Here is a 22,269-nt window from a genome sequence, read left to right on the forward strand (position 1 = left end):
AAAACTTCAAACTAGTCGGAGGAAGGATAGCCGTTACGCCGTAGTCGTTAAGTAGACACTGACATGTCTTCCTCACTTGTCGCCGCTGTCGCGTGAAGTTAAGAGCTCCGCCCCTCTGTTTACCTGACGTCATTGCACAATGCGGAAACGACTCCAAGCTGACATAATGGTGAGATAGTTCTCTACATTAATGTCATACGACCGAGTAGCTAATTCGTTTGACGCAAAATTTTGATATTTTTAATTATTATTATTATTTTAAAAAATACCTGAAATACCTGCAGCAAATATGAAATGTGTTGTACGGTGTACGAATTACCTTTGTTTATCCCACTGCTATGGTCACATTATGTTATTGTGTATGTGATAACACCAACATTTTATACTAATCTTCTGTATACAACAATGACAAAAAGCATTTCAAGGGGACATTCGTTTAATTTTTTTGAGTCGACATACAATACTGCAATGAAAATTGTGTCATTAGTTCAAAATAAACTTAACATAAAACAAATGCAACCCGTACAATAAACAAGAGTTTCTCAAACCAAAAAGTCTATGTAATCTATTATCTACTGGGCCTGCATGAAAAAGTATTTGTTCCCTTAGAAACTAAATTTAAAGAAAAACTAGTTATTTGCAGCTGAACTAGACATACCAAGGTATTAAATTAAATAAATTCATCACTTAAATAAATCATTTTAGAGGCATGAAATTGGGTAGTAGATTTCAGCAGCAGTACACTACTCCAAAATCAAACTAGAACCAAGGCAGTCAGAGACTGCCACATCCCGTGACACCCCTGAATTCAAAACTTTACAAACATTTTAATCAAAGCACAGGTAGATCAAAGCTTTGATCTATGGTCTTACTCACACTGGCCTTCTCCCTGTCTTTCTATCTTATCTAGTTCCTGAGTGTACAAAAGTTGAAATTTGACCTCGATGTAGTTTTCTCAAGGTCATCCTCTCATTTTCATCCCCTTTGTGGCCAGAGTAATGTGTTTTTTGTTTCATCTTTCTATGTGCAGCGGTTGTGAAGATATTTGGTGGACGAACGAACAAACACTGACAATACAGTACATCCCATTCGCGAGATATAACAATGCAGTCACAGACTGCAGCATCTCGCGAACCCCTGAATTCAAAATTTTACCCGGACCTACTTGCATAGGTCAAAGATCAAAGTTAGTGCTCTGACCTACTGCCATAGATCAAAGCCTTAATCAATAGAAAATGATCCCCATAGATAGCAAAGAAATGCAAATTTTGCCTTTGCTTTGTCTGTGACTGTGCTGATGCTGTACCTCTCCTGCAGATGAAAGTGATTCAGCATTCTGTGCAGACGCTACAAGTGGCCTTGGTCGGTAGTTGCAAGGACTTGACCAAACTTTATAAGAAGTACACAAAAGAAGAAAGGCAACTTCTGGAGGAAGGATTCAATGCAGGGCAACCGGATTCTCTTTTTCAACTCATCACGTTACACTCTGACTCCGACTGGATCGCTGCTCACCCTGAGAAGTCTCAAGACTTTGAGAGCTTTTACAGGGATCCTAACCGCAAAATCCCCAATTCAAAGAACAATATTTTATATATTCAAACCATTGGTGAGCATATGTGTGTCTAATGTCACGAGATTCTCTCACATTATTCCAAATTATTGACACATTATTGAGAAAATGGCAATTTATCAAGAAATTATTTGTATTTTAAGTTTTTATTTTTCTTTACAATACTATGTAACCCTCGAGCGGTTTCATCCATTGACTACAGTCAAACTCCATTGTGGGCTGATAAGGAATGTTGTACTGGTTTGGGTTTTTTTGTTTGTTTTTTTTAAACTCTGATCAGCATGTCACATATTTGACTGACACCAGGTTCCTTTGGGGAGGTGGGGCCCATGACAGACCAGTATGTGGAATGGCTCAGAGAATACTGTCAAGTCTTCTTCTATGGGCTCACTGTCAAGTTACTGCCAGCTGTTACTGTAGCTGAAACTGGATGCTCTTTCAGGGTTAACAGTAACTCTCACAACCTTCAGATTCTCACTGGTAGGTGTGAAAGTCTTGTGACTTTAGTTCTTTGTACCATAATTATGATGGAATGGAGAGTTAAGAAATACAAAAATGGGTAGAAATTAGTGATCTCCATGTGGATTTGCATAATAAGGCTTTTTTGATTTTTCACCCCTAACTTTCAGGGGACCTGCTGAGATTCCTCCATCACAGGATCCCAGAAGATGCTTTTTGTGTTATTGGAATCACAATGATTGACCTCTACCCCAAAGATTCCTGGAACTTTGTCTTTGGACAGGCATCTCTTAGCATGGGTAAGATTTTGCCACAAAACTTTAACTAGGAAAACTAAATTTTCAATTGTGGACGGATGATTCCACACTTCAGGGTGATACTCCACTGCACCTCAAATTACTGTAAATCCCAAAAACAATTATTTTATCGAGAGAAAAATAATCTGTAAAGATTATCTCAGTATTATCAGCAGTCTATGATGATGCAATGTGATAGATCTGCCTCTAGATGGAGCTAAACTGATTTCTCTAAAATTCCTATGTCATCGCTGTTATTTCTTAACTGTGCTTACAGGAATGGGTGTTTTCAGTTTTGCCAGATATGATGACAACTTCTACAGCAGTAGCTATGCTGGGAGGCTGAAGAAATGTCTTAAACCAAAGCAGGGGGACTACTCTGTGTTTGATGGATATTACACTCCCCCCATCACCAGCAGTCTTTTGCTTCGGTCCTGCAAGGTTTCCATGTGTTCCCATAATTTGTCAATGTCTATTTGTTTACAGAAAATCCTGATGGTACATGTTTCCTTTCCAGACAATGACTCATGAGATTGGCCATATGTTTGGAATCAAGCATTGCCAGTGGTTAAACTGTGTGATGCAGGGCTCAAACCACCTGGACGAGTCTGATCGCAGGCCACTGGATTTCTGCCCTATCTGCCTTCGTAAGATACAGGTTGCCATCAACTTCAAAATAGCCGAAAGATATAAGGTATAAATTCTGTTAGAATTTAATTATTACATTCTATTCTCATTTTAATATCTATAATAATTATAAAGTGTATTGAATCTATATATTCAGTAAGTACAGTATATCAACTTTTTTTTATTGGAATTTGCATTGTTTTCCATTAGATTTATTTTTTTCAAACTAACCCACAAGATGTAGCTAAAGGTAGATGTAATAAAGGTAGGTTAAAGCCATTGAAAAGAAGCTGCTCTTACATATTTTTTTAAAGGTGTAGGAAAGTATCAGTTCATTAATTGCACCAAAACAACTAGACATATCTATGTATTGTTTTTTGGTGTTTTTGCTTTAAGCAAATGCTTATCTGTGTTCACCAGGCCTTACTCTACTGGATGGAGGCAGAACAGAGTCAAACAACCGGATCAGATGTGGCCTCTTCCTGTCAGTCTGTGCTGCACTATCCTAAACCCACTGAAGCCTTTGAGACATCCAGACTGTGGCTCTGTCGGTGCCTGAACATACTGGAAAAAGACAAAGATTAACCATTTTACTCAGAACAGAATATCCATTCATGTAAAGCATGTAAAATGATCTCCTGTGTTGTAATATTTTTCACACAAACTTGGACTGTCAGGTGTAAATTGACTTGTGTTAAGCACACCTTTTCCAGTAAGAACCTTTTAACATTCAATTTCTTTATCTAAATGAAAGCAGTAATATACAGTATGTATATAATGTATTTTTATCATGACAGGATGAATAAAAAAACAAACTTGCTTAGGAGGACCGAACCACACTGTTTTATTTTGATTGAACACATTTTTTATACAAAAATAGTTTCTCTAATATGTCAAGTAATTGGTAACTGTTTAATTAAAAACACACCTTTAATCAGATAAATCAGTTCCTGAGCATCTTAAATTTTCTATAAAAGGCATTATAGAAAATTGTCAAAATATTGTTCTTGTATCTGTCCATTTCTCCAGTTATTCCGGGTATTGCTCATCAGCAGCTTCAATAATTTTATTTAAATTAATACATTCTTTTGTCAAGTATCAGTGTTAAAAATCTTGTTCATGTGATAACAAAAACTGAGGTAACTCTACTAGACATGGATCACTCATGTTAACGTCAGGCACAGTTGTTGAGTCAATCAATGATGTGGAGTAATGTGCTGTAGTGTTAATGCAGCTTTAAAGTTCTCCCAGACCCCAGATCTATAATTCCTAGTGATAGATCGTGTTATTGATCCATCACATTATTGTATTCATATTGCTACAGCATTTGCCAGCAGTGGTCTTCAGAGAACTCTTTACCCTGCAATGGCTAGATCCTTTTAGTGGGCTTATCTCATTCTTATCAGTTCAAGCCAAGCTCGTGACTTTCTCGACGTCTGCTCTGGCCTCCAGCTGTTGTGGATCAGGTTGTCGTCATTTCACTTCACAGCCATCCTGAGGACTGTCGGCTCCTCCTCCTGTTTCATACACAGCATTGGTTCTCACAGTCCTCTTGTCCTTTATGTATGTCTTGGAATTTTTTGGGGGTCTTTCTCTTGCAGAGTAATCCTCTCTTGGCAGGTCTAACCAGACCCAGGAACACTGCGCTGAGTGCCAGTCCAGCCGCACAGGAGTAGAAGGCCGATCCATAGTTCTGAGTCAAATCGACCAGAACACCTGCCAGAGGAGGATTAGAAGAAGTATTAGTGGACCATTCTTTACAAATCACTTTCAGTTTACTTTAAACTGATTTTAACTTTTGAATCACAGTCCTGAAAGCTCAAGATGCTCCTTTTTTGAACAACTGATTTTACCACTGACTTTACTGTACAAATATCTTTACCTTAAGAACTGTAAATCATGCTTTTTGATAGGATTAGTTTTGAATAAAATCAATAGTAAATAGTTTACTACTGTCCAATACATGATCACCCTTACCTCCAAGTGGGGGTCCAGCCAAGCCTGCAAAGCTCTGTATGAACACATAGACACCAGCAGCTGAGGACATCTTCTCTATGCCCACTACATCATCCTCTGCCAGCATGGGGATGTGGGTGGGTGCTAAGGTTCCCATAAAGAAACCATACAAAGCACAAAACACAGCGAGGCCGTAGAACTCTGTCACTAAAGTAAACCCCACTAGATCCAGAGTCATCGCAATGACGCAAACGAGAAGCACGTGCAGCTTCCTCTTTATCAGCCGCTTCCGTATCAGGATCCACCCAATGGCGAATCTGCCAAAGATTTCAGCCACGGCCATAGTGGAGAGCATGTAGGTGGCGTGATCCCGCTCTACACCTCGACTCACGCTCAGCTCTATGATGTACAACTGAGGGGCAAAGAAGCCAAACGTGACAAATAGTCCGAACATAGAATAAAAAATGAAGCTCTGCTCTCTCAGGATGGAGAAATCCAGAAGTTTTGAGATCTTGGCAAATAGACCGTTACCACTTGATTCTATTTCCCCATCTTTTATCATTTGTTTTCTTGGATCTTTGTTCTGTAGCTCCTCAGTTTCAGACGATACCATTTCATTCATACTGTTTTCCACGGACGTTTGGTCTGACCCTGATATTACTTTTTCATCCAAGAAAACCACTGTCTCTGGCTTGTCAGTAACCTCGAGAGACTGGACAGAGTCTCCAGTGTCTCTGGGCAGCTCAGTGGACTTTTCTCCATTAGAGGTATTGATTGTCAGAGAGTCATTTGTGTTGGTGCTATCAACATTCTGTTGTGAAGAAAGGAGCTCCATTTCCTTTGGACTCGATCCGTCTGTCTCTGTCTTCTGGATCTCTGTGGGTTTGATAATGATTGGACGAAGGAGGGCACCACAGATGATGATGGTACTTTGTAGAGCTCCTATCACAGCCATGGTGTGTCGCCAGCCAATAACGTTTTTCAATGCGGAAAATGCTGTGGGGGGAGAGGGGACAAATTACACATGTGTTAATCAGTAAAAGTTAAACTGTAGTATTGAGTATGGTGAGTAAGATCTGAGACCAGTGAGGTTCTACTTTCTATTATTGTTAACATTTCTACTGAAAAGATTGAAAGCTACGTCTCAACAACCACTGGTCCTTAAGACAAACAAATAGTTAAAGACCTTCAAAGACCTATGATTCCTCTACTAAAATTCTAGTTTAAAAAAGTTCCAACACTTTTTAATCACATGTATAAACACAAAAACTTTTTTTAAAGACAAACTCAAAATATGAACATAAGAGATAGATAGATAGATAGATATACTTTATTAATCCCGGAGGAAATTGCATCGATAATAATAATAATAATAATAATAATAATAATAATGGTAATAATAAACCTTTATTGTCTCACAGTGGGGAAATTTGTGCGATCGTGGCGGAGGGGGGGGGTCATACATAAATACTTAAATAATATACAAACATATTAACATTTGCAACATATGAAATTTACATATTCACATATTGTAAACATATTAACATATATCCTATTATCAGAAATTTACAGTTATATTTACACATCAAAAATATACACTGCAGGCTGAAGATTATATTGTTCATCCAGAATTACAATGTTTTGTTCTTTGAGTTCTGTGAGTTCTTTGAGTGGTCTGCTGGGAGGATTGCTGGTTGTAGACTCTGACAGCCATGGGCTGGAAGGACCTGCGATAGCGTTCCTTCACGCATCTTGGGTGAAGCAACCTATCGCTGAAGGAGCTCTCCAGTGATCTTAGTGTGCCCTGCAGAGGGTGGGAGTTGTTCTTCATCATCGAAGACAGTTTGGCTGTCATCCTCCTCTCCACCGCCACCTCCACTGAGTCCAGGGAGCATCCTAGGACAGAACCTGCCCTCCTAATGAGCCTATCCAGTCTCTTCCTGTCGGCCGCAGTGATGCTGCTGCCCCAGCAGACCACCCCATGAAAAATAGCTGAGGCTACTACGGTGTCATAAAAAGTCTTTAGGAGTGGCCCCCGCAATCCAAACGACCTCAGCCTCCTGAGCAGATAGAGTTTGCTCTGAACATTTTTGTAGAGGGAGTGAGTGTTTGTACTCCAGTCCAGTTTATTGTTCAGGTGAAAACCCAGGTACTTGTATGAGGACACCACCTCAATGTCCGTACCCTGGATATTCACCGTTGTAACCGGGCAGAGTGATCGCCTAAGGAAATCCACCACCAGCTCCTTGGTTTTATCCGCATTGATCTGGAGACGGTTCCACTGGCACCAGTCCACAAAGTCCTGGGTCAGTTCTCTGTACTCTCTGTCGTCCCCATCGGTGATGAGGCCGACGATTGCAGACTCATCAGAGAACTTCTGCAGGTGACATATGGGGGAGATGTGGGAGAAGTCTGCAGTGTAGAGAGTGAACAGGAACGGAGCCAGGACCGTTCCCTGTGGTACCCCCGTGCTGCAGACAACAGTGTTCGACACACAGTCCCGGGTCCTCACGAACTGCAGGCGATTGGTCAAATAGTTCAATATCCAGTCCGTGAGGTGGTGGTCAAACCTGGTGATCTCCAGTTTGTCCCTCAACAGTGCCGGTTTATAGTATTAAAAGCACTGGAGAAATCAAAAAACATGATCCTCACAAGGCTCCCAGGCCTTTCCAGGTGAGACAGTGCTCGATGCTGAAGGAAAATGATGGCGTCACCCAACCCGATGGCAGGCTGGTAAGAGAACTGGAGTGGCCGTGAGCTGATTGTTGTAGAGGGGGAGGGGAAGGGGATGTGGTGGTGTTGGAGAGGGGCAGGGGCAGGTGGAGAGGGGGCTACAGCGTGGAGGGCTGGGCTGTGGGAGGGGGTGGATGCCTGATCGAATCTATTGAAAAATTCGTTCAGGTTATCTGCCCACTTCTGGTCCCAAGTGACCAGGCGGAAGTGGGCAGACAACCTGAACGAATTCTTCAATTTTTCATACCCCAAATGCATCATTTGGGGTATGTATGCCGTGAAGATATGACCAACCTTTTGAGTCACTTTAAAATCACGTTTCATTGACTAAAATCCCAAAAATAAGTGTTTGGTGATACAGTATACCAATGATCATGGTAATTTTTAGTTGCAATAAAACTACCTTCAGGCCAGACGAAGGTAGTAAACGTGAATTCAGCAGTTTCTTTTTTTGAATATTTATGTGCTGTATTTTGTAAATTACTTCAGAGAGCAAAGCATCTTTTAATCTGTCTAAACTGACTAACAGTATAAGGTCAGAATTGTGTCAGCAAAAAAAAAGGAAATCTCGAGAATTTCAAACAAATTATTTTCTTTGGCACAGTTTGAAACCATATTCTCACAGTTGTAAACCTGCATCTTCATGCATGAAAAGCCTTTGGGACAATCACCTGGTGCAGATGCAAATATGGACAGGGACTCTCCAATGGAAGCCACAGAGACCACCAGAGAGCGGCGACGGGTGAAGTACTGAGAAAGAATGGTTACAGTGGGCAGGAAGGTCAGACAGTAGCCCAGACCTGTGGAAAAGAGGACAGTTTAGACCACAATTTATCTACACTGATAAAAACCAAGTCAGAGACAAATTAGGAATCCATACCTGCAACTAATCCATAGGTGATGTACATTTGATTGATGGAAGTGGAAAAGCTGGTGGCAATGGTTCCCGTGGAAATAAGAAGTCCTCCGGTCATGACAACAAGTTGGAACCCCAAGCGCTTGGTCATCACAGCCGAGAGAGGAGCTGAAGGTATGTGGAGGATGAATGTTGTTTAGTGTAGAACATGAAACAGTCCCAAGACTGTATAAATTTATAGTGTGTGTTGTTTTATTTCTGCAGAGTGGAGACCTGCTAACCTCATTGTCTGTACTCACCATTAAAGGTCATGACAAACACAGAGATGGAAACAATCCAGGAAACACGATTGTTGGTCTCCCCAAACTCACTCATCAGGTCTTGGAGGAAGATGCCAAAAGTTTTGATGGTGCCATACGTGAAAACCTCCACCAAGAAGAAGGCCATGGCCACAATCCATCCCCAGCCTCCATCAGGGGCCTCTGAGTAGACATTGGGCCCCAAGAACCTCGTCGTTCCTGCACCACACTGTACCATACCTTATAAAGAGAAATGACAATATCAATGTATGGAAAAATAACCAGAAATGTTATTTTCTGGTTAAAAACAATTTTGACTGTTTGACTGACATGAGGAAGAACAATGTTTGTGTAAGTACCTACAAATAAAATCAGCCTTTTTGTTGCGCATGTCGATGCAACAGTTATAAGATGGTCTTAACTTTTCATCATCTCACACATAAAATGTTTTTACAAGTACAGACACAGTTCAAACAAGTTAAACAGATAATTATTGCAGTAATAACAGGTTGAGCTTATTTTACTTAGTAAACATAATGCAGCAACAGCTGGCACCCCTGTGTTGGGTGTTGTGTTTTGTTCCCTAATGTGTTGATTCATCAAACACAATCTAATCCAGCGATTCACCATTGGTGCCTGCTCTACATGATACGAGTGTTTCAAGTGTTAAAAAATGCCAAAATACCACACAGATCTACTATTACTTGTTACGACATTACAACAGATGATTAGAAATGTTCTACTACGAAAGTAGTGACTATGTATTAACATAAAAAAATATCCCTATGGAGGATCAATAAATGTCATTCTTCTTCTTCTATACCAGTGCAAGGCTTATAATACAGTATGTGATGTCATTATATAAAATTTAACATTTACCCTGAATAAACATCAGTGTTGCTAAAAAAGTTAAGGAGAAGCCAAAAACTGATGAATGTTTAAACCATTTTAGTTTTCTTTTAAAAAGGTCCAAACTGCTGTAATCACATTGTCACATTACTCACAACTGTCGATTTAACAGTCGATCAAAATATTACCAAAATCATGTTTCGGCTAAATACAAAAACCAAAAGGACCAAGCTTATACGGCACAGACAACAATAAATATATCATTGTTATGTGCTTACTGAAGATCTGTTTAGAGTTGAGCAAGATTTGTCTTCTTGTTCTCCTTTTGGCTTTTCCCTTCAGGAGTCGCCGCAGCGAATCAGTTGGCTCCATCTAACCCTGTCTACTGCATCCTCTTGTATGTATCCGCATCCGCCACTACCTTCATGTCCTCTTTCACTACATCCATAAACCTGCCTGGCAGTTCAAAACTCCTTCTACCAATATATTCTCTGTCGCTCCTCTGGACATGTCCAAACCATCTCAGTCTGGCCTCTCTGACTTTATCTCCAAAACCTCTAACATGTGCTGTCCCTCTGATGTACTCATTCCTGATCCTATCCTTCCTGGTCACTCCCAGAGAGAACCTCAGCATCTTCATCTCTGCTACCTCCAGCTGTCTCCTGTCTTTTCCTCAGTGACACTGTCTCTAGACCAAACAACATCACTGGTCTCACCACAGTTTTGTACACCTTTCCTTTCATTTTAGCTGACACTCTTCTATCACACATCACACTTGACACTTTTCTCCATCCGTTCCATCCTGCCTGTACACGCTTCTTCACCTCTTTTCCACACTCTCCATTGCTCTGGACTGTTGACCCTAAGCACTTAAAATCCTCCACCTTCTTGATCTCTTCTCCCTCTAACCTCACTCTTCCACTTGGGTCCCTCTCATTCACACACATGTACTCTGTCTTACTGCGGCTAACCTTCATTCCTCTCCTTTCCAGGACAAACCTCCACCTCTCTAGCTTCTCCTCCACCTGTTCCCTGCTCTCACTACAGATCACTATGTCATCCAACGATCACATTTTCCTCGTCTCCTTCTTCGACCAACAGTAATCCAATTTCCACCGGCACCCTGTAGGTGAACAGCACCGATGGCAGTCATTGTTAACCCAAGCCTAGACAGATCCGGTATTGATTTGCACGTTTGATTTGGCAAAAGTTTTACATCGGATGCTCTTCCTGACACAACCCTCTGTATTTATCCTCTCATTCACACACATGTACTCTGTCTTACTGCGGCTAACCTTCATTCCTCTCCTTTCCAGGACAAACCTCCACCTCTCTAGGACCTGCACAATAAGACACTGGCTTGTGCCGTCTAGCGTCTACATTAGAGTTGAGCAAGATTTGTGATACTGCAACTTGTTCGGAAACCAATTCTATCCCGCCTGCACAAGACTGAAGTGGAGAGTTCAGTTCTCCACTTAAATTCTTAATTTTTCTTTCAATAATCAAGCCAGAAACCCTTCATATATGCCTTAACATTTGGCTATAGAAAGGATCTGTAGTCAGTCTATTCTGTTTAACAAGTACTTCCAGTTAAATTGATTTCAGTGGATTCTGTGTCACAAACTGGAAATGAAGCGTCATGTTAAATGCTTAATAATAATAATAATAATAATAATAATAATAATAATAGTTTTTATTTATTTATTTATATTTTATAGGGTTTGGAGGTAGTAATTTTAAGCCAGTAGATAGAAAAGTCCTTCCCCACGAGGCTGACGCCAAAGTCTCCTTTGGGCAACACTCGAGTTCAGTGAACTCTGACTTTTCAAACGGGTGATTTTATAAACGGCTCACACGCTCTGTAAGTACTCTACTTATAACCAACTCTATGTCGCCATGCATTTCATTTAAAGCACGCTTAATAACACCTCTTACCGTGAATAGACGGGGCGCACCAACGCAAACGTGCTCGCTTAGGATGAAACCTCACGCATGTCAGCCGCCCGTGTCGTCCGCGCGCGGCTCCCGCTCACACGGACTCTCCCGCGGAAGCCCGTCGGCTGCCGGCGTCAGTCACGCCTGCTGAGCCGCTGCGCCCGAACGGGACGGAACTCTACGGACATGGTTTCGCTTACACAGACTCAGGAACGCGCAGACTTTGAAACGCATGAAAGCTGATCCAAATACACTGGGAAGTCCTCCTTAACCCCCCCCACCCCCCCCACCCACAAAGGATCGGGGGGGTTAGGTTAGGACGGTCCCCAGACGCGATCTGGTTCCAGCCAGTTTTCTCCCTAAACCGGAGTGTCGAGTCCCGCACATCCCCAAGTGTGGAGAGTTCTCAAAAAACAGGTTTCACGTCATTTATGATGAGTGACGATCTTCATTTACACATATTTAACTGTCAGTCAAATACGCTGTCAGAAAATCGATTTAATTTATCAAGATATTAGGATGATAATATTATAGAGTCTGATGTAATATGCAAGAAATGTGAACAACTTTGAACCAGTCATGAGATCACACTGGAACACCAACCAGAGTCTAATTTTATCACTATCACTTAGTTTACATAACCCACTCTGACCCTGTTTGCATTTGAGGTATTTCCTATAATCCTTGATTAAAGATTTTCTGTTCAGTGTTTGCCTGCTCACAGGGGTCATTCAGACATTTAAACATGCAGTGTGTACGAAGTAATTGTCTGAATAGATTAGTCACATGTCTGCTGTTAAGATGCAATTAATTACCAACAAAGTGATTGAGCCTTGCATTGCATTGTGTATCGCTGGTATACCGTGCTGCTCTTGATTCAGTAACAAAGTTTTACCTTCAATGTGTTTAAATTTGCAGATTTGGACCAACAATGGCTGAGGGTATCACCTTGTTCCCTCTGTCTGGGATACTGATGTGTGTTCTGCTTTTCATGACGACGTTACGACATGGAGTCAGTGGTGATAAGTCTGATGAGAAGCCCAATTTTATCATTATATTGGCAGATGACATAGGGTGGGGTGACCTGGATACCAACCAGCCTGAGAGAAAATCAAATAACACACCTCACCTCAACCTAATGGCAGGGCAAGGTCTAAGGTATACAAGTTGAATATATCTGCTTTGCATCAGTAAATTACATCTCTTATCATTAAAGTCTGATGTGAATTATATAAACTGGGAAATTGTCTTGAGGGCTTGTAAGAAGTGACTGTAGAAAAGTTAGGAATAAGGTTAGCAAAGCAACATGTCAAACTTATTTTCAGATTTTCAGACTTCCACTCTCCTGCCTCGACCTGTTCTCCCTCTCGTGCTGCCATCCTGACCGGACGTTACGGCCTCAGAAATGGGGTGATTCATAACTTTGGAGTGGGCTCTGTGGCCGGTCTGCCTCTGTCTGAAGTCACCTTGCCCCAGCTACTACAGAGGGCGGGTTATTACACTGCCATGATCGGGAAATGGCATCTTGGTCACAATGGACCTTATGGTCCAACGAAAAGAGGTAAGTGGAAGTGTGACGTTTGTCCAAAGAACCCAATTCCACACAACTGCCTCAGATCAGCTAGTAATACCCAATGAATTTTGAACGTCACTCGTCTTTTCAGCATAAAAACTTCTGTCGACATTACAAAAAAACCCGTTTGAACGACATTAGAGATTACTTCGTCAGCTAGTACCTTAGACCGCCCTATCAGAATGTAGTAAACGACAGCCACCAGCTATTAAGCTACAGAACATGAGATATCAAGAAGTACAAAGAGCATTTAGCTGATGTTTATTATCCAAAATTTTAAAAAAAATGTTCAAAGGTTGCAGTTACTTTCACTTAGAGAATTGCTGAAATGTAAATGTAACAGTTTAAGGATATGAAAGATTGTTAACTTCCTTAACCCAAAGTATATATACTCAGTTCCGTGTTGTGGTATCCAGTTTTTCAAGATCATTCTATCCACAGGGAGAATGTGAGGCAACAATTCAGCGTCACAGGTATCAGACTCAGTATGACACAAGTCCCTGCAGCTGTGTCTCATGAAACAACATATTTGCTAAAGACTTTTTTTACCTACTGCTGACTCAACATTCACTTCCCGATCACAACTTACCTCTCACTGGCAGTTCAAAAATAAGAACCAAATGCAGCACAAAGGACAGCACAGGAAGGAGAGATGGACTGACCCATTTGCAACACAATAATTTACTGATAAAAGAGTTCAAATGATAAATTCATGTAGCAAAGTCCAAAATAAGAAAGCACGTGAACAAGCAAAACCAACAGAAAATTTATTTACATAGCAGACATGGGGAAAAGCAGATGACAAATCAAAATATTCTTTTTATATTTCTTCTTCACCTTAAAGACCTTATTTGAAGTTTCAAGCCATTCATACACATATGCAGTGACACACATCACTGGGACTGTACAGCCAATGCAAAGAAAATGCATGTAAGCCATTGTAGGGACTTAGGTCGGATTAGACTCACTTAGCTAAAACTAAAAGCTAAATGTAAGATTGCTGAACTCCATCCATCCATTTTCTGTTAATTCTTATTTGTTTGTGTTGTTTGCAGTTGTTTTTATGAACATTTGCACATGTTTCTTTTTGGAAGGTTTTGATTACTTCCTGGGCATCCCTTACAGCAATGACATGGGCTGTACAGACATGCCTGGGTTCAACTTGCCGCGGTGCCCTCCCTGTGATTCATCAACACCCAGTGTGATTAGGTGTGGCTCCACGCTCCTATTTATGGCTGCAGTACAACATGTTCTACTATTAGTCCATCGTCTGATTTTTTAAATGAAGATGCATTACTTATTATTTTTTCTATTTAATGATAGCCAAGAAAGGCAAATTAACACACACTGTATGTATAATAGAAGCTGAACCTGTTTATCTCATTGAAAATGTAAACTGTTAAATGGTTATCCAACTTGCTGAGCAGGAAGTTCAGTGGATCAATTTCTTTCTTCCTGGTCATGTTCAAATATCCACAGCTGTACCCCATGACCACTTTATAGCTTTGTGTAATTTTCTAACATGCCCATTCTATTGTTCTCACGCTCCAGACTGAAGAGGAGTCCACAAGGAGGCTGTTATTCAAAACCGGGCCTTCCGCTGATTAAAAACGATACCATTGTGGAACAGCCGCTTAATTTGTGGACGCTAACAGAACAATACAAATCCGCTGCAACAGAGATCATACGCAATGCAAGGTACAAAACAGCAGACAGTACAATAAATACATACAAAGGTGTTGACATCTAAAAAAAATGATACAGCACAATGGATTACATTTAACTTTTTCTGTTTTGTCTGTCTTCCTCAACAGTCTAAAGTAAGCATCATTGTAGATCTATACACATTATAGATGTGTTTTGGTTGGAGTTGTTTTAGATGCTGACAAGCCTCTGCAATGCAATAACACTTCCATTAAATAGTTAACAAGGGTGTGAACATAGCTCCTACTGATCCTGAGATAATGCATCTCACATGTCTAATTGTGTTTGCATTGTCAATGTTGTGTTGTGTTTTTGTTTCAATCCTCTAACACGAACCCAGACAGCTACAAGTTTTAGAAAGGCAGGGTGGAAACAAAACATGCTGTGGTTTATTTTTTCTCTTTGAAAGTCAGTCTTTTATTTGCTTGATGCAAATAAAAGATATTGCAAGAAGACTTTCATATTAGTCTACACTTTTATACAGTTTCATGTCTCTTTGTGTCACAACATGTAGTGAGGAGGTGGTGTCTCCCCATAGATGTGTGTGTATGAGGGTAAAAAATGATCCCTCGTCCAAACTACAGAATAACAGTAACATGTTTGATGGTCTGAAAATGATATACTCATTCAAACATAAGTGGTAAAAATATCAAAAAAGCCTCTGTGCACTGTTGTCACCTATTGCTAAAGTAATTGGTTACCCAATAATGGCAGCACAAAAGCACTGTGGAAGTCAAAGTGCGGGCCTGGGACTTGTATGTTCGGTATGTTTCTGGTATGTTTCTGGTTTGTTTCTGGTATGTTTCTGCCGGCCTCTGGGGGAACATAAGGTGGGAATCAGGTTGAAGATCAGATCGATCTTCACACACACAGCGAGCAAGAGAAAGCGCTGCCGCCTCACGACACGGCGGACCCGGGTTCGAGTCCCGCTCTGTGCGGATTTCGCATGCTGGCTGCATGGGTTCTCTCCGGGTTCTCCGTCTTCCTCCCACCTCCAAAAGCATGTGCTTCAGGTTGATTGGCCATACCGAAATTGCCCGTAGGAATGAGTGTGTGTGTGTGTGTGCATGGTTGTATGTCTTTGTGTGTGGCTCCGCAGTGCACTGGCGTCATGCCCGGAGTGTCCCCTGCCTCACGCCCTATGCCCCCAGATAGGCTCCGGCTCCCCGTGACCCGCTGCGGCAGTACTCTGAAGATGAAGAAGAAGTTCATATGAAATAAGGTTTTTTTATATCATGGAATCAGAAAAATAAGGTGGAGCTCAAGATAAGTGTTGATGCTTCAAATGATTTAGTATTCTTTCAAAATGTGAAAATTCTCCAACCCATCCAGCTGTGTAAATTTCCATCCTGTGCCTTTTCACTCTACAGTTGTAGCTCTTTCTAATTGACCACCAAACAGGACTACACAATGTCATGTTAGTATTGTTCTTGCAACACAAATGCACATAGCAGCATGTGCTATGTGCTAGGTAAACTAGGTCACACTTGGTCATACGTATGTTTTACTGCTTTACACAAATAAGAACTGTATTTATATGATATTATTATCATTCATTACACATGACATTTACTTCCAGTCCACTTAAATTTATTTTAAAGTGTAGAAAAACCTACAAAATAGTTTTAGGATGATTCATTTTCCCCTAAAAGAGCAATTCAAACAATTTAGTGAAAATGTAAGTAATTTTACAATGTCATGGAGCTCTGCAACAGGATGAAGCTTATAAGATGAATATTGTTTAGAATTGTAATGTTGTTACAGCAATTCGAATCTAAATTAAGGGGTTTGAATCTTGGGGCCCTGTCATCAGTTTGGTTTTACTGCTTTAGACATGCATGTGATCAACAGCAAGGAAAAAAGGAAGTGATGCTGTCTACCAAGCAGAGTTTTAACCACAAATCAGCTGTGTGTCTCCTACGAAGGTTCATGTCACATGGTTTTCATGCTTTTGGAACAGTTGTGGGTTTTTATGGAAGTTTATATCTGTTGATGCCAAAAACATTAGATTATAACACGCAACAGTATTTTATTTTAATTTCAATAAAACACCTCTTTCATAGAATGTTTCGTAGACTGAAAATTGTGTTCACAAAGAATTATTAGGATCTACATGATAGTGATGGATATGGATAATAGTGATATGAGAAAACCGGCTGTTAAATACCAACCATTTTGAAATACAAGTCTGAAAAATTGATCATTTAGGTTTTGATTGGCTGGGATCAGTGTGGACATACAGTATGTGTTGTCTCCACACTGTATTTTATGTATTATATACTGTATGTGTGTTAAGTGCAGTATTGAGAGACTCATGCATTTTAAACAGATTAGTAAATATACCTGTAATTGTGAGCTTCCCGTTGGATGATAATGATGACTGATGATATACTGTATAACAGGATAGATCTGTTCAATATGATTTCTGAGAGGGGTTACCTCACCTAACCTCGGATCACCTCATTTGGATTCTGTTTTTCATTCTGATTTGTTAATAACAGAAGTTTTTGAAGACATTTTGACCGCAAAATTGTACAATGGTCATGCCTTTGTGATTCTTTACTTTGCAGTATGTAGCTGATATGGAACATATCTTAAAAATGCATTAAAACCTAATGCACACTTCTGAGAAACTGCAACTGCACTGCTTGGATATATATAATATAGGAGCTATGTAAAGGTCTCTGTGCTTTGTTTAAGATCCTTTTTACTGGAACAGAAAGTATACAGGTTTTAAGATGTTTGTGTTGTGTATCTAAGCCACCCAACTTGATCAAATATTTGCTATACAAATTATCTACTGACGTTATTCAAATATTTGACAGACGTTAATTGTCACCAAGGTGTTTGTCAGTTGAAGCTGTGTGATGTATCTCCTTTAGAGATCGAGGACAGCCTTATCTCCTCTACATAGCGCTAGCTCACATGCACGTCCCCTTGGCCCCTGCCCTGGGCTCTCCTCCATACGGAGGCCAAGTGTATCCTGCCACTCTGCGAGAGATGGACAGCCTGGTGGGGGCAATAAAGAGTGCTTCTGATGACACAGACAAAAACACTCTTATCTGGTTCACAGGTAAATCAATGAGATGGATCACATGTTCCCCCTTACTGTTGTGTCAGTGTACTTGTCATTCAGATATTCCTTGATGGTGTGTGTGTGTGTGTGTGTGTGTGTGTGTGTGTGTGTGTGTGTGTATGTGTGTGTGTGTGTGTGTGTGTGTGTGTGTGTGTGTGTGTGTGTGTGTGTGTGTGTGTGTGTGTGTGTGTGCAAACTGCATTTAGGTGACAACGGTCCTTGGGAACAGAAGTGCCAGTATGCAGGAAGTATGGGACCTTTCAGTGGAAAGTGGCAGACCAGCAGAGGTATAAAAACGTCCTCTCTGAGAAATTACTAACATGTTCCATCCTTGCTTTTATGATATGACAAATGCTTGAGCTGATGTACATGTACATGTGTTTTCCATGTGTGCTAGGAGGAGGCTCAGCTAAGCAGACCACGTGGGAGGGGGGCCACAGGGTCCCAACAGTGGCTTATTGGCCCGGAAGGATCCCTGCAAACACCACTAGCTCTGCCTTGCTCAGGTCAGATCAGGATCTTCAGGTCTTCAAAATACACAGCTCTACGTTTGTGTAAATATGGAATGATCAATCCCTGTTGGCTGTGGTATAGTGCTAGTTCATACATGCAGGGAAGCATTCAAGAGGATTATGTGCTCTGGAGTTCATTCAGTCAAGTTGGTCATTCAGTCCAGATTAAAATATCACCGACAATAACTGTTAGTCTTTTTTTGCTTGTGTAGAACAAGCATGACAACTGGTGGCATGATTATCTTGAGAATTGCATGTGTATGTTGTCTAGAGGAATCTTAATTGTTATTTTTTTATTTTATCCGATGAAATATTTCAACAACTAACAAAAGAAAATGTACTGTACTTCCTTTTATGTTCTCCAGAATGTGGATTACTGTATAACGATCCTCTAACATTTCTCTTAGTGCCATGAGTAGGAATTGTTATTTTTAGTGAAATGTTTCACCAAACAGTAAGATGATTGCAATGAATTCTGGTGATTTATGCCTCTTTAAAAGTGAATTATAATCATATTAGTCACACTGTGACTTTTTATTGAATGCTCTTAACAGGTCAAAGAATCAGATTGCCTGGAACTATGGTTTATGACAAAAAACCCAGCAAAAAAAATAATGAAATTGGCGTCAGCTGCGCTTTTTATAGTTCACCCTTAAATAGATTTACAGTATTAACATTGTAATTGTGGTGAGTCTGTGATTTTGTAACAAAGGCTAGCTTTACATATGAATATATACATTATTTAACTTTGTAGTTGGCTGAATTGAGCATGCAACTCAATGTATAGCCATAGACCTTGCTAGCATGGCCTTGGTTGAATAGAATTAAATCCATCCATCCACCTTCAACCGCTTATCCGGGGCCAGGTCATGGGGACATCAGTCTCAGGCCAGCTGAGAGACATAGTCCCTCCAGCATGTCCTAGGTCTTCCCTGAGTTCTCCTCCTGGTAGGACATGCCCAGAACACCTCTCCAGGGAGGCGTCCAGGAGGCATCCGAAACAGATGCCCGAGCCACCTCAGCTGGTGGAGGAACAACGGCTCTACTCTGAGCTCCTCCCTGGTCACTGAGCTCCTCACCCTATCTCTAAGGGTTCGCCCAGCCACTCTACGGAGGAAACTCATTTCAGCCGCTTGTATCCGGGATCTTGTCCTTTCGGTCATGACCCAAAGCTCATGACGTTAGGTGAGAGTAGGTAGATTGACCGGTAAATCGAGAGCCTTGTCTTACAACTCAGCTCCTTCTTCACCACGACAGACCTATACAGCGACCATATCACTGCGGAAGCTGCACCGATCCGTCTGTCAATCTCACGTTCCATGGTTCCTTCACTCGTGAACAAGACCCCAAGATACTTAAACTCCTCCACTTGGGGCAAGGCTCTCCACCGACCCAAAAAGGGTACACCGCCCTTTTCTGGTTGTTCCTCCTGAATCTGAGGTTCGACTATAGGTCTAATACTCCTCTCCAGTACCCTGAAATAGACTTTCCCCGGAAGGCTGAGGAATGTGATCCCCCTTAGGTTGGAACATACCTTCCATTCCCCTTTTTGAAAAGAGGGACCACCACCCTGGTCTGCCAATCTCAGAGGTACCGTCTCCGACTGCCATGCGATATCACAGAGACGTGTCAGCCATGACAGTCCTTGCACATTGCGAATCTCATTCACCTCTGGTGCTTTGCCAACAAGGAGTTTGGCAACCATCTCTGTGACTTCAGCTTGGGTGATGAACGAGTCCATCTCTGAGACCTCAGGCTCTGCTTCCTCTGTGTAAGACATGGTAGCGGGATTGAGGAGATCCTCGAAGTATTCTTTCCACTGCCAGACAATATCCTCAGTCGAGGTCAGCAGCACTTCGCCTCTACTGTAAACAGTGTTGGCTGTGCACCGCTTTCCCCTCCTGAGGCGACGAATGGTTTGCCAGAATTTCTTCGAGACTGACCTATAGTCCTCCTCCATGGCCACCCCAAACTCCTCCCAGACCCGAGTTTTTGCTTCCGCGACTACTCGAGCTGCTGTACGTCTGACCTGCATAGAATTAAGTGTTGGATAGAATTTTATGTCTTTTCTTCCTCTCTTTCAATCATGCAAATCCAAGTTTATCATTAATACCATCCCTTCTTGCAGTGGTATGGACATCTTCCCAACCCTTCTGTCACTGGCAAATGTGACTCCTCCTGCAGACAGACGCTATGATGGCATCGATGCTACAGATATCCTCTTGCATGGTGAACAAAGTGGTCATGAGGTAATAATTTCTGTTGTCTTACTTTTGCTTAAGAAAGGCTTTCTCTTTTTTGTCACTGTGTGAGCGTCAGCAGGGGTTGCAGATACTCTTTTCCTCTATTTTCCAGTTTCTTGGTCATCCTAACAGTGGTGCTGCTGGACAGTTTGGTGACTTGCAGGCAGTTCGAATGGGGAACCACAAAGCTTACTATTTGACAGGTAAACTAGCTAAACTGCTTGTCACAGATAAAAAGAGAAGCCTAAATAACGAAAAGCATTTGTTGAGGATATCACAGCTTGCCTGTTCCAATTGATGTGAAATATTTTGCTGTTAAAAGATTGAAGTGGTTTGTAACTCACTAGGACTTTTACCACAGTCGTGGTACAAAAGGTTATTGGCTATAGATTATAACATACAACACAATTTGGTAATATAACTCTAAATACAACTTTGGAAAAAAAGGAAATATATATGTACTGCAATATTAAACAACAGTGAAAAATTACATTATTTTCTCCAACACATATAATGCAGAGGGATATTCTGTAAATACTCCTTCTGTGAACACCCAAAGGAGCAAAAAAATTCCAGTGTCAGTCCTTGCATATCTGACGGTGCAAGTTCCATCTCCTTTTTGTCCAAAATTGCTGGAATTGACTTCTGCTCAAAATTCAGTGGAATTCTACTCGTGCTTTGTTGGGTACTAAAGATGGACATTTGGTTTTTTGATTTACTTATCTCTATTTATAGGAATATTTGAACATGTAAACATGTGAAAGAGACAAGAGCACGTCTTCACTCCCTTGCAGGTTCAGCTAAAGCCTGTGGAGGTGCAACAGGGAGGCAGGAGTTCCATGATCCACCCCTGATATTTGACCTACAGCACGACAAGGCAGAGGAAACACCTCTGGATGTTGAATCGCCTGACTACCAGGCAGCGATGGAGAGGATCTCCCAAAAAAGGGAGGAATTATTATGGGATATTGCGACGGACACATCTGTATCTGTAGCAGACTACAGCACAGATACGTCAGCTGTGCCCTGCTGTAACCCAGAACATGCTGTTTGCCGCTGCCACACAGGCTGAAAGAGAATCACACCGATGCAAGCAAACAGAAACGACCTCGGTTAGATGTGCTCAGCTGTTTGTAGAGTGTGTTGTTGGGGGGGTGTCCAGATGCAGCAGGGGATGTGCAAACAAGCAGAGAGATAGCAGGAGGGTGCAGGTGGCTTAACTTAGGCCAGTTGGTTTTTCTGAGGTCTGTCTATTTGTTCAGCTTATAAAAAGTATGTTTTAGGAACAATTTCAGTGTCCTGTGATATGATGGAAACTTCATTTTTATTTTGGTGGATATATGAGAATTAATATGTGATTTCATTGTTACAATAAATGAAATACACATGCAGAATCACTTCTCCTCTTTAATGAGTCTCTGGTGTCCAGTGTCAAGCAGCTGAACACATCATCGGAATGCCCTAACAGCGCCACCCTCTGGCAAATTATATGGTCTCGCCATGTTATTAGCATTATATCAGTAATTATATGTATACAGTATACATATACTGTATATACTGTATATACAGTATATGAATATA

General features: G+C 41.1%; 3 protein-coding genes across 6 annotated transcripts; 2 read left to right on the top strand and 1 right to left on the bottom strand.

Moving 5' to 3' along the window:
* Positions 1–39: 39 nt before the first annotated feature.
* Positions 40–3,744, top strand: LOC137588616 (archaemetzincin-2). Its single transcript, XM_068305779.1, has 7 exons — positions 40–169; positions 1,318–1,606; positions 1,877–2,050; positions 2,200–2,328; positions 2,603–2,766; positions 2,843–3,019; positions 3,373–3,744. Exons 1-7 carry the CDS (start codon positions 140–142, stop codon positions 3,535–3,537), a joined length of 1,128 nt encoding a protein of 375 aa, XP_068161880.1. The 5' UTR covers positions 40–139; the 3' UTR covers positions 3,538–3,744.
* A 674-nt stretch (positions 3,745–4,418) lies between these two features.
* Positions 4,419–13,815, bottom strand: LOC137588612 (monocarboxylate transporter 7). 4 transcript variants are annotated; one of them, XM_068305771.1, is made up of 6 exons: positions 13,743–13,815; positions 8,797–9,036; positions 8,522–8,665; positions 8,313–8,441; positions 4,930–5,904; positions 4,419–4,668 (listed from the first exon to the last, which is right to left on the bottom strand). In XM_068305771.1, the coding sequence occupies exons 2-6, from the start codon at positions 9,032–9,034 to the stop codon at positions 4,475–4,477; spliced, it is 1,680 nt and encodes a 559-aa protein (XP_068161872.1). In that variant the 5' UTR covers positions 9,035–9,036; positions 13,743–13,815; the 3' UTR covers positions 4,419–4,474. The 4 variants fall into 4 exon arrangements, with proteins under 4 accessions (XP_068161872.1, XP_068161873.1, XP_068161871.1 ...); XM_068305772.1 differs by lacking the exon at positions 13,743–13,815 and adding an exon at positions 12,529–12,609; XM_068305770.1 differs by lacking the exon at positions 13,743–13,815 and adding an exon at positions 11,581–11,780.
* On the top strand, positions 11,434–22,219 carry arsg (arylsulfatase G). The gene is made up of 11 exons (XM_068305774.1): positions 11,434–11,506; positions 12,499–12,738; positions 12,906–13,141; positions 14,248–14,362; positions 14,705–14,851; positions 17,740–17,930; positions 18,140–18,220; positions 18,331–18,439; positions 20,574–20,694; positions 20,801–20,891; positions 21,483–22,219. The coding sequence occupies exons 2-11, from the start codon at positions 12,512–12,514 to the stop codon at positions 21,758–21,760; spliced, it is 1,596 nt and encodes a 531-aa protein (XP_068161875.1). The 5' UTR covers positions 11,434–11,506; positions 12,499–12,511; the 3' UTR covers positions 21,761–22,219.
* Positions 22,220–22,269: the final 50 nt, after the last annotated feature.

The sequence above is a fragment of the Antennarius striatus genome, chromosome 21 (genome assembly GCF_040054535.1).
Source record: "Antennarius striatus isolate MH-2024 chromosome 21, ASM4005453v1, whole genome shotgun sequence".
In the NCBI taxonomy this organism is placed as follows: domain Eukaryota; kingdom Metazoa; phylum Chordata; class Actinopteri; order Lophiiformes; family Antennariidae; genus Antennarius; species Antennarius striatus.